This window comes from Pseudophryne corroboree, chromosome 6 (genome assembly GCF_028390025.1).
Source record: "Pseudophryne corroboree isolate aPseCor3 chromosome 6, aPseCor3.hap2, whole genome shotgun sequence".
Taxonomy (NCBI): domain Eukaryota; kingdom Metazoa; phylum Chordata; class Amphibia; order Anura; family Myobatrachidae; genus Pseudophryne; species Pseudophryne corroboree.
Window position 1 is genome coordinate 188,678,094 of NC_086449.1, and position 12,821 is coordinate 188,690,914.

The window sequence follows — 12,821 nt, forward strand, 5'->3', positions numbered from 1 at the left end:
ACCCAACAAGCTGGGTGCTCCTGCTTCTAAGCAGACGATTGCTCGTTGGATTTGTAGTACAATTCAACTTGCACATTCTGTGGCAGGCCTGCCACAGCCAAAATCTGTTAAAGCCCATTCCACAAGGAAGGTGGGCTCATCTTGGGCGGCTGCCCGAGGGGTCTCGGCTTTACAACTTTGCCGAGCAGCTACTTGGTCAGGGGCAAACACGTTTGCTAAATTCTACAAATTTGATACCCTGGCTGAGGAGGACCTGGAGTTCTCTCATTCGGTGCTGCAGAGTCATCCGCACTCTCCCGCCCGTTTGGGAGCTTTGGTATAATCCCCATGGTCCTTACGGAGTTCCCAGCATCCACTAGGACGTCAGAGAAAATAAGAATTTACTTACCGATAATTCTATTTCTCGTAGTCCGTAGTGGATGCTGGGCGCCCATCCCAAGTGCGGATTGTCTGCAATACTTGTATATAGTTATTGTTACAAACAAATCGGGTTGTTTATTGTTGGAAGCCATCTTTTCAGAGGCTCCTACGGTTATCATACTGTTAACTGGGTTCAGATCACGAGTTGTACGGTGTGATTGGTGTGGCTGGTATGAGTCTTACCCGGGATTCAAGATCCTTCCTTATTATGTACGCTCGTCCGGGCACAGTATCTTAACTGAGGCTTGGAGGAGGGTCATAGGGGGAGGAGCCAGTGCACACCAGCTAGTCTAAAGCTTTTACTTTTTGTGCCCAGTCTCCTGCGGAGCCGCTATTCCCCATGGTCCTTACGGAGTTCCCAGCATCCACTACGGACTACGAGAAATAGAATTATCGGTAAGTAAATTCTTATTTTTCATCTCCCTTTCTGGCTTTGCTAAGTGAAAAACAGCCTGGCCTGTGCTGGGGGCAGGGTATAGGGAAGGAGGGTCATGGGCTTTCTGAAAACTTTACAGTTTAGTGCCCAGCCTCCTCCGGTATATACCCCTTGTGGTCTTCTCCAGTGTGGCATGATATCAAAGAAACTGATCCATCAGGTAAGAACCAAAATCTTGTTTCTCTAACGTTCTAGTGGATGCTGGGGACTCCGTAAGGACCATGGGGAATAGACGGGCTCCGCAGGAGACAGGGCACTTTAAGAAAGAAAATGGATACTGGTGTGCTCTGGCTCCTCCCTCTATGTCCCTCCTCCAGACCTCAGTTTGAATCTGTGCCCGGACGAGCTGGGTGCTACTTAGTGAGCTCTCCTGAGCTTGCTAAAAAGAAAGTATTTTGTTAGGTTTTTTTATTTTCAGAGAGATCTGCTGGCAACAGACTCTCTGCTACGTGGGACTGAGGGGAGTGAAGCAGCCCTACTCACTGAAGATAGGTCCTGCTTCTTAGGCTACTGGACACCATTAGCTCCAGAAGGATCGTACACAGGATCGCACCCTTGGTAGTCCGATCCCGGAGCCGCGCCGCCGTTCCCCTCGCAGAGACAGAAGCCGGTGTCGGAAGCAAGAAGACTTCGAAATCGGCGGCAGAAGACTCCAGTCTTCATATGAGGTAGTGCACAGCACTGCAGCTGTGCGCCATTGCACCTACACTAAACCCACACACTCCGGTCACTGTAGGGTGCAGGGCGCAGGGGGGGCGCCCTGGGCAGCAATTAGAGACCTCTTGGCAAAAGTGGCATATATACAGTTGGGCACTGTATATATGCATGGGCCCCCGCCATATTTTTTACACAGAAACGTGGGACAGAAGCCTGCCGCTGAGGGGGCGGGGCTTCTTCCTCAGCACTCACCAGCGCCATTTTTTCTCCACAGCTCCGCTGAGAGGAAGCTCCCCAGGCTCTCCCCTGCAGAATCACTGTAGAAGAGGGTAAAAAGAGAGGGGGGGGCACATAAATTTGGCGCAAAAACAATATATACAGCAGCTACTGGGTTAACACTAAGTTACTGTGTGACTCCTGGGACATATAGCGCTGGGGTGTGTGCTGGCATACTCTCTCTGTCTCTCCAAAGGGCCTTGTGGGGGAACTGTCTTCAAAAAGAGCTTCCCCTGTGTGTGTGGTGTGTCGGTACGCTTGTGTCGGCATGTTTGACGAGGAAGGATATGTGGAAATAGAGCGGGAGCAAATGAATGTGGGGTCGCCGCCGACGGCGCCGACACCCGATTGGATGGATATGTGGAAGGTTTTAAATGATAATGTTACTTCCTTGCATAAAAGGTTGGATAAAGCTGAAGCCTTGGGACAGCCGGGGTCTCAGCCCATGCCTGATCCTATGTCGCAGAGGCCGTCAGGGTCTCAGAAGCGCCCACTATCCCAAATTGTTGACACAGATGTCGACACGGATTCTGACTCCAGTGTCGATGGCGATGATGCAAAGTTACAGCCTAAAATGGCTAAAGCCATCCGTTACATGATTATAGCAATGAAGGATGTGTTGCACATCACAGAGGAAACCCCAGTCCCTGACAAGAGGGTTTATATGTATGGGGAAAAAAAGGCAAGAGGTGACCTTTCCCCCTTCACATGAGTTAAATGAGTTATGTGAAAAGGCTTGGGATTCTCCAGATAGAAAACTGCAGATTTCCAAACGGATGCTTATGGCGTATCCTTTCCCGCCAGCGGACAGGTTACGCTGGGAATCCTCCCCCCTAGGGTAGACAAAGCTTTAACACGCTTATCCAAGAGGGTAGCCCTGCCGTCACAGGATACGGCCACCCTAAAAGATGCTGCGGATAGAAAGCAGGAGGGTATCCTGAAGTCCATTTATACACATTCAGGTACCCTACTAAGGCCGGCAATTGCGTCGGCCTGGATGTGTAGTGCTGTAGCAGCATGGACAGATACCTTATCTGAGGAACTTGATACCTTGGACAAGGATACTATAGAACTGACCCTTGGGCATATAAAAGACGCTGTCCTATATATGAGAGATGCCCAAAGAGACATTAGCCTACTGGGCTCTAGAATAAATGCAATGTCGATTTCTGCCAGAAGGGTCCTGTGGACTCGGCAATGGACAGGCGATGCCGACTCAAAAAGGCACATGGAGGTTTTACCTTACAAGGGTGAGGAATTGTTTGGGGATGGTCTCTCGGACCTGGTCTCCACAGCTACGGCTGGAAAGTCAATTTTTTTGCCATATATTCCCTCACAACCTAAGAAAGCACCATATTACCAAATGCAGTCCTTTCGATCACAAAGAGGCAAGAAAGTACGAGGTGCGTCCTTTCTTGCCAGAGGCAGGGGTAGAGGAAAAAAGCTGCATAATACAGCTAGTTCCCAAGAACAGAAGTCCTCCCCGGCCTCCACTAAATCCACCGCATGACGCTGGGGCTCCACAGGCGGAGCTAGGCCCGGTGGGGGCGCGTCTCCGAAATTTCAGCCACAAGTGGGTTCACTCCCAGGTGGATCCCTGGGCTATAGAGATTGTGTCTCAGGAAAACAAGCTGGAATTTGAAGAGATGCCCCCTCACCGTTACCCTTAAATCGGCCCTGCCAGCTTCCCCCTTAGAGAGGGAAATAGTGTTAGCTGCAATTCACAAATTGTATCTTCAGCAGGTAGTGGTAAAGGTTCCCCTCCTTCAACAGGGAAGGGGTTACTATTCGACCATGTTTGTGGTACCGAAACCGGACGGTTCGGTCAGACCCATATTGAATTTAAAATCCATGAACATATACCTTAAAAGGTTCAAGTTCAAGATGGAATCGCTCAGAGCGGTCATCGCAAGCCTGGAGGAGGGGGATTTTATGGTGTCTCTGGACATAAAGGATGCTTACCTTCATGTCCCCATTTATCCACCTCATCAGGAGTACCTCAGATTTATGGTACAGGATTGTCATTACCAATTCCAGACGTTGCCGTTTGGTCTCTCCACGGCACCGAGAATATTTACCAAGGTAATGGCGGAAGTGATGGTGCTCCTGCGACGGCAAGGAGTCACAATTATCCCATACTTGGACGATCTCCTCATAAAGACGAGGTCCAGAGAGCAGTTGCTGATCAGCGTGGCACGCTCTCGGGAAGTATTACAACAGCACGGCTGGATTCTGAATATTCCAAAGTCGCAGTTGATTCCTATGACTCGTCTGCCCTTCCTGGGCATGATTCTGGACACAGACCAGAAGAGGGTTTATCTCCCGATGGAGAAGGCTCAGGAGCTCATGACATTGCTCAGAGACCTATTAAAACCAAAACAGGTGTCGGTGCATCACTGCACGCGAGTCCTGGGAAAGATGGTGGCCTCATACGAGGCCATTCCCTTCGGCAGGTTCCATGCGAGGACCTTTCAGTGGGATCTGTTGGACAAGTGGTCCGGATCACATCTACTGATGCATCGGCTGATCACCCTGTCCCCCAGGGCCAGGGTGTCTCTCCTGTGGTGGCTGTAGAGTGCTCACCTTCTCGAGGGCCGCAGATTCGGCATTCAGGACTGGGTCCTGGTGACCACGGACGCAAGCCTCCGAGGGTGGGGAGCAGTCACACAGGGAAGAAATTTCCAAGGTCTGTGGTCAAGTCAGGAGACTTGTCTTCACATCAACATCCTGGAACTAAGGGCCATATACAACGCCCTACGCCAAGCGGAGACCCTGCTTCGCGACCGACCGGTGCTGATTCAGTCAGACAACATCACCGCAGTGGCTCATGTAAACCGCCAAGGCGGCACAAGGAGCAGGGTGGCGATGGCGGAAGCCACCAGAATTCTTCACTGGGCGGAGAATCACGTAAGCGCACTGTCGGCAGTGTTCATTCCGGGAGTGGACAACTGGGAAGCAGACTTCCTCAGCAGGCACGACCTCCACCCGGGAGAGTGGGGACTTCATGAAGAAGTCTTCACGCAGATTGCAAGTCGGTGGGAACTGCCACAAGTAGACATGATGGCATCCCGCCTCAACAAAAAGCTACAGAGATATTGCGCCAGGTCAAGAGACCCTCAGGCGATAGCTGTAGACGCTCTAGTGACACCATGGGTGTTCCAGTCGGTCTATGTATTTCCTCCTCTTCCTCTCATACCCAAGGTGCTGAGAATCATAAGAAGAAGAGGAGTGAGAACAATACTCATTGTTCCGGATTGGCCAAGAAGGACTTGGTATCCAGAGTTGCAAGAACTGCTCACAGAGGACCCATGGCCTCTGCCTCTAAGACAGGACTTGTTGCAACAGGGGCCCTGTCTGTTCCAAGACTTACCGCGGCTGCGTTTGACGGCATGGCGGTTGAACGCTGGATCCTAGCAGAAAAAGGCATTCCGGATGAGGTCATTCCTACGCTGATAAAGGCTAGGAAGGACGTGACGGCTAAACATTATCACCGTATATGGCGAAAATATGTTGCTTGGTGTGAGGCCAGGAATGCCCCTACGGAGGAATTCCAGCTGGGCCGTTTCCTTCACTTCCTACAGTCGGGAGTGACTTTGGGCCTAAAATTGGGTTCCATTAAGGTCCAGATTTCGGCCCTATCCATTTTCTTTCAAAAAGAACTGGCTTCTCTTCCTGAAGTCCAGACGTTTGTGAAGGGAGTGCTGCATATTCAGCCCCCTTTTGTGCCTCCAGTGGCACCTTGGGATCTTAACGTGGTGTTGAGTTTCCTGAAGTCACACTGGTTTGAGCCACTAAAAACCGCGGAGTTAAAATTTCTCACGTGGAAGGTGGTCATGCTATTAGCCTTGGCTTCAGCTAGGCGTGTGTCAGAATTAGCGGCTTTGTCACATAAAAGCCCCTATCTGGTTTTCCATATGGACAGGGCGGAATTGCGGACCCGTCCGCAATTTCTGCCAAAAGTGGTGTCATCTTTTCATATGAACCAACCTATCGTGGTGCCTGTGGCTACTCGTGACTTGGAGGATTCCGAGTTACTAGATGTGGTCAGGGCTTTGAAGGTTTATGTAGCCAGAACGGCTAGAGTCAGGAAAACTGAGTCACTGTTTATCCTGTATGCACCCAACAAGCTGGGTGCTCCTGCTTCAAAGCAAACTATTGCTCGCTGGATCTGTAACACGATTCAGCAGGCTCATTCTGCGGCAGGATTGCCACAGCCAAAATCAGTAAAAGCCCATTCCTCAAGGAAGGTGGGCTCTTCTTGGGCGGCTGCCCGAGGGGTCTCGGCATTACAGCTTTGCAGAGCAGCTACTTGGTCGGGTTCAAACACTTTTGCAAAGTTCTATAAGTTTGATACCCTGGCTGAGGAGGACCTTGTGTTTGCTCATTCGGTGCTGCAGAGTCATCCGCACTCTCCCGCCCGTTTGGGAGCTTTGGTATAATCCCCATGGTCCTTACGGAGTCCCCAGCATCCACTAGGACGTTAGAGAAAATAAGATTTTACTTACCGGTAAATCTATTTCTCGTAGTCCGTAGTGGATGCTGGGCGCCCGTCCCAAGTGCGGACTTTTTTCTGCAATGCTTGTATATAGTTATTGCTTACATAAGGGTTATGTTATAGTTGCATCGGGTTGATCTGATGCGCTATTGTTGTTCATACTGTTAACTGGGTAAGTTTATCACAAGTTATACGGTGTGATTGGTGTGGCTGATATGAGTCTTGCCCTGGATTCCAAAATCCTTTCCTTGTACTGTCAGCTATTCCGGGCACAGTTTCTCTAACTGAGGTCTGGAGGAGGGACATAGAGGGAGGAGCCAGAGCACACCAGTATCCAATTTCTTTCTTAAAGTGCCCTGTCTCCTGCGGAGCCCGTCTATTCCCCATGGTCCTTACGGAGTCCCCAGCATCCACTACGGACTACGAGAAATAGATTTACCGGTAAGTAAAATCTTATTTTTTCAAAGCTTTATTGGAATTAACACAAGGGTTTTGCAGCATCTTAGAGTTATCAGTATGAACAGAGCAAGAAAAAAAGTGACTTGCTTTACAAAATACTTTACAGAACATGGACAACACTTATAAATTTAGTACCCAAATAAGCAGCGTGGCAGCCAAACCTAAAGGTTTGGTGCTGTTGTTGACAGCGGGAAAGTGATAACGGCTTGCATGAGGGAATAAAAAGGGATGAGAGCCCTGGTCATAAAAGCTCACAATCTAAATTACATATTTTATGATGACAAAGCAGCATGCATGTTAGCATTGTAATTGATAATTTTAAGTTAAAGCACCTCTGTGACCTGTCCTCTTCTGTTTACTTTGGGCTATTTCCCTCACTTCTACTAGTTTGCTCCGCAAAGCGACATTTAAATGTCTTGTGCTAATGGCATATTGAGCCGCTGTCTGTCCCTACGGGTTTCGTTTAATATACCGGCTGTTGGGATCCCGGTGCCAGGATACTGCCGCCGGATTCCTACAGCCGACAATGCTGCCGGCTGGAATCCCAGCATTAAAGGGCTATTCCCACTTGTGGGTGTCCACGACATCCATAGAGTGGGAATAGATCCTGTGGCCAGCTCAGTGAACCACCAAGCTTGCAGCATGGCGAGCGCAGCGAGAACGCAAGGGGACTCTTAGCGCTCATGCCGCTGTCGGGATTTTGACAGCCGGCATAGTGTCTGCCGGTAATCCATACGCAACCCGTCCCTCCCCCTGATGAATGCTGGTACTTTTCAGTGATGTACAGTGCGAAGAAGGGAGATGGCACAGATGTGAATATTGTCCTATTGGGATGGGACATGTCCCTTTAGTCCATTTCTGATCCCTGGAACTTGCCCAATGAAGCAGTTTTTTTTCATCCCCAGGGCTGCATTATTACAGTACACTGCCAGGCCACAGTAACATTGCTACCGCATCTGTTTGGATTCCCATAATACACGGATTTAATGTTTGTAGTCCCAGGTATTTCTAGGACCGACCAGGTTTGGAATCCTTAGAGGAATGTAACGTCAATATGCAATAAGAACACTGTAGGTGATATTGTACATTTGAACATCTTTCTACACCCCTTCATGAAATATTAGTTGGTTTTCATCACTGTAGGTCACTGTAGGGCTTTGGAAACACATTGCAGAGCTAATGTCTTGCATTTTGCATTTAGTTATTGGGTTCTTTTTAGAGATAAGTTGCCCATACCAAAGATTGACTGACTCAAACAGCATCTGCTTTAAACATCGCTGAGGAAACCTCAAAATCCATGCAGTAGCCACATGCTTAACTGTTTGCACCTCCCTAGTTAGTACTGCTGCTAACTAGGGAGTGGGCTTCTGAATTATAAATTTTTCTGTGCATCACTGGATTTTTCATTAATGCATATTTGTAAAAATGTGTTTTGTTTGAGGTTTGTCTGCTACTAACATTTATCTTCTTGTGTGTCCAATAGGAAATTACACCCAGTAGAAGCACAATCCCTGATAGACTTTCACCTCCTCCTCTTCTTGCGCGCAATGGAATCTTGACGTCTAGTATGGGTGGTTCGCCGAAGAAACGCCCACTGGAACCGAAAGGTACCCCAGTGAGGACAGGCTATATGAGGAGGCAACCTTCTGTTAATCTGTTTAACATGGCAAAAAAACTTGAAAATGAAGCAGAGAAACAATCCAGAAAGGAATCAGACGATGGACATTCTGATAGGGTAAGAGCTCTGGAGGTCTTAATACCAATAGTGTATGTTTATTTGGTGGGTGTATGAGGGGGATGGGATCCGGTCTCTAGGTCGACCACTACTGGTCAACAGGGTCTCTAGGTCGACATGTTCTAGGTCAAAAGGTCGACATGAGTTTTTCACAATTTTTTTTCTTTCTCTTATGTCCTAGAGGATGCTGGGGTCCACATTAGTACCATGGGGTATAGACAGGTCCACCAGGAGCCATTGGCACTTTTAGAGTTTGAAAGTGTGGGCTGGCTACTCCCTCTATGCCCCTCCTACCAGACTCCGTTTAGAAAATGTGCCCGGAGGAGCCGGTCACAGCTAAAGTTTATTTTAGAGTTTATTATTTTACAGGGAGGCTGCTTGCAACAGCCTCCCTGCTTCGTGGGACTAAGGAGGGGAGTAGTGTCCGCCCTGCGGGGTCTGAGCCACTATCTCCGCTGACAGCACACTGAGCTCCTGAGGGGATAGATTGTTCCCCCCTGCCACAGGGGATCGCTCACTCCAGCAGCATGCCACCACCCCCTTCCAGAGCCAGAAGATCAGGGGCGAGTGAGTCAGCAACCCCCCTAGCAAGCGGGGGGCTGGTGTGAAGATGGCGGCATAAGGGAAGAAGCACAGTATTAACTGCGCCCCGGTGGCTCAGCGGTACATAGTGTTTCGCTGTGAGGGGCGCCGTGAGCCAGCGCCTACACTGGTCACACAGCCTGTCGGGTTCCCAGGATCTCAGCCAGCATAAATCCTCAGGCCAGTATAATCCTATGACGAGCGGGAAGACCGCGCCATTTTGGGGGCGGAGCTTCTCAGAGCGGACCCAGCAGTGTTCAGCGCCATTTTCCTGCCTGCACAGCGCTGTCCAGGAAGAGCAAGTCCCTCCACAGCAACTCCAGCTATCTCTCATGGTACCAGGGGGTTGTAGAAGGGGAGAAGAGGCTACAAAACGACTGTGTAACCTATTAAGGTGCACAGTCAGCGCTGATAGGGCGTCTCCCTTTATATTAAAAGTGCTGTGTGTGGGTTGGCTCCAATCTCTGTCTCTCTTGCCATTCTTGGGGGTGAAACTCTGTCCTCCCCTGTGTGTGTGTGTGTGTGTGTGTGTGTGTGTGGAGTGTCTGGTCTCCCTTAAGCAATGTCCAGGGGCTCTGTGTCATATGCTGCAGAGGATATGTCCTCTCAGGATGATCCCATTCTATGTAATCAGGATTGCACTGGTTTAGCACAGATTCCAGCAAGGGGGCCTAAGTGGTTATCCTCTGTCAAATCTATTATTTCTCAGATTTCAAATAGGGTTGCACAAAATGAATCTGCAGCTCAGGCTTTATAGAACTCTATGGCAGTCTAGCCCAGTTCTGGTACCTCAGGGCTCCCCGCTGTATATTCACATAAACGTGCTCTTGCACAGATCATGCAGAATGATACCGATTCTGATACTACAGACGGTGATGGGGATGTGTTGCGGGGGGCAGCATCTCTTGCAAAAGGGGTGCAGTTGATGATAGAGGCTATTAGGGATGTGTTGAATATTGCTGATACAACACGGAGGCTTACTTCACTGAAAATAAGAGAGCCTCGCCAACCTTCCCTGCGTCAAAGGAATTAAATGTTATTTTTGAAAAGGCTTGGGGAAAACCCGGATAAAATATTCCATATACCTAAAAGGGGTTCTGGTAGAGTTTCCTTTCCCGGTAGAGGATAGGAAAAAATGGGAAAACCCGCCTATTGTTGACGGGTCGGTATCCAGACTCTCAAAAAAGGTGGTTTTACCTGTTCCAGGATCTACCGCCTTGAAAGAACCTGCTGATCGTAAAATTGATAATACGCTCAAATTCATGTACACGGCTTCTGGGGCAATACTACGTCCTACTATTGCCAGTGCTTGGATTGCCAAAACTATAGTAAAGTGGTCAGGCACGTTACTTGAGGACTTGGATACTGTGGAAAAATGTGATGTTGAATTATTTTTACATACCATTCAGGACTCGGCAGGATTTCTAGTAGAATCCATGAAAGACCTGGGTTCCATGGCTGCGGGAATTTCTTCCATGTCAGTATCAGCTCGTCGAGGACTGTGGTTGCGCCAGTGGTCTGCCGACGCGGAATCCAGGAGAAGTGTGGAGACCCTACCCTACACAGGTCAGGCTCTCTTTGGGGAAGCGTTGGATGTGTGGATCTCTACGGCTGGTAAGTCACCCTTTCTTCCCTCGGCTACACCTGCTCCGAAGAAACCCTTTTTTTCAGCTACATCACAGCCCTTTTGGTCTACCAAGCCCAGAAAGGCCAAGCCGTCCATCACCTTCTTTCGGGGAGGTCGGCTCAAGTCAAAGAAACCTGCGGCTGCAGGTTACCAGGAACAGAAACCTGCTTCAGGTGCACCAAAGTCCTCAGCATGACTGTGGACGCACGCTCCGGAGGTGGGGCTGGTGGGAGCGAGACTCTGATATTTCAGTCATGTCTGGGTGTCCTCCGGCCTGGATCCCTGGGTGCAAGATATTGTGTCCCAGGGGTACAGGCTGGAATTTCAATCTCCCTCCTCACTGATTTTTCATATCAGGCTTGCCAGCTCTGCTGGCAGACAGGACTGTCCTGCAAGAAGTCGTCCAGAAGTTGGTGGAGACACAGGTCATTGTGCCAGTACCGCCTCATATGCAAAACAAGGGTTACTATTCAAACCTTTTTTGTGGTGCCGAAACCAGATGGTTCGGTCAGGCCCATTCTGAACTTAAAATCACTGAACCCTTTTCTGAGGGAGTTAGAGTTCAAAATGGAGTCCCTAAGGGCAGTGATATCAGGTCTGAAGGAGGGGGAATTCCTAGTATCCCTGGATATCAAGGATGCGTACCTCCACATTCCGATTTGGCTGCTGCATCAAGCCTATCTTTGATTCGCACTGTTGGACAGTCACTTTCAGTTCCAGGCCCTCCCATTTGGCCTCTCCACAGCACCGAGGGTATTCACCAAGGTGATGTCGGAAATGATGATTCTCCTCCGCAGACAGGGGGTGAACATAATTCCGTATCTGGACGATCTGTTGATGAAGGCATTGTCCAAGGAGAAGCTGTTACGGTCCATAGCACTCATGACCCAGCTTCTCAGTGAACATGGTTAGATCCTGAATCTTCCAAAATCACATTTGGAACCAACCAGGAGGTTGTCCTTTCTGGGAATGATCGTTGACACGGAGGTGCAGAGGGTGTTTCTCCCAGAGGAAAAGGCGTTGGTGATTCAAACGATGGTCCTGGATGTCCTGAAGCCAGCCCGGGTGTCAGTTCATCAGTGCATTCGCCTTCTGGGGAAGATGGTGGCCTCTTACGAGGCTCTGCAGTACGGGAGGTTTCAAGCTCGGTCCTTCCAACTGGATCTCCTGGACAAGTGGTCGGGATCCCATCTACACATGCACCAGAGAATGCGTCTGTTGCCAAAGGTCAGGATTTCACTCCTCTGGTGGCTGCAATTACCTCACCTTCTGGAGGGCCGCAGGTTCGGAATTCAGGACTGGATCCTTCTAACCACGGATGCAAGTCTCCGGGACTGGGGCGCAGTCACTCAAGGGATAACCTTCCAAGGAAGGTGGTCAAGTCTGGAAGCCGGCCTGCCGATAAACCATTCTGTAAGTAAGAGCCGCCTACAACGGTCTTCTCCATGCGGCCTATCTTCCTAGAAATCGGGCCATTCAAGTGCAGTCGGACAATGTGACAACAGTGACTTACATAAACCAACAGGGTGGAACGAAGAACAGAGCTGCAAAGGCAGAGGTAACAAGAATCATCCTCTGGGCAGAAAAGCACGTGTTGGCATCCATCCAGGGTGGTGGGGTCTCCATCCGGAGGTGTTCAAGGAGGTAACAGATCTTTGGGGTGCACCCCAGATCGACATGATGGCCTCTCGTCTCAACAAGAAACTTCGGCGGTATTGTTCCAGGTCGAGGGACCCGCAAGCAGTGGCGGTGGACGCCATAGTGACTCCGTGGGTGTTCCAGTCGGTGTACTTGTTTCTTCCACTTCCACTCATCCCAAGAGTTCTAAAACTCATAAGGAGAACAAGGGTTCTAGCGATCCTCATTGCTTCAGACTGGCCAAGAAGGGTTTGGTACGCGGATCTTCTGGATCTACTGCAAGAAAAACCGAGGCATCTTCCTCTTCGGGAGGACCTGCCGCATGAAGGGGCCGTTCGCCTATCAAGACTTACCGCGGCTACGTTTGACGGCATGGAGGTTGAACGCCTGATACTAGCTCGGAAGAGCATTCCGAACAAGGTTATTCCTACCCTGATACAGGCTAGGAAAGGAGTAACATCTAAACATTACCATCGAATTTGGAAAAAATATTTAT

General features: G+C 49.6%; 1 protein-coding gene across 1 annotated transcript in view; it reads left to right on the forward strand.

Annotated features, from left to right (window-relative positions):
• Positions 1 to 12,821, forward strand: part of WDR76 (WD repeat domain 76) — a 212,794-nt gene that overhangs the window by 26,929 nt on the left and 173,044 nt on the right. Inside the window, exon 2 of the mRNA XM_063925481.1 lies at positions 8,227 to 8,478. Coding sequence (XP_063781551.1) covers positions 8,227 to 8,478 — 252 coding nt within the window. The remainder of the gene's footprint in view (positions 1 to 8,226; positions 8,479 to 12,821) is intronic.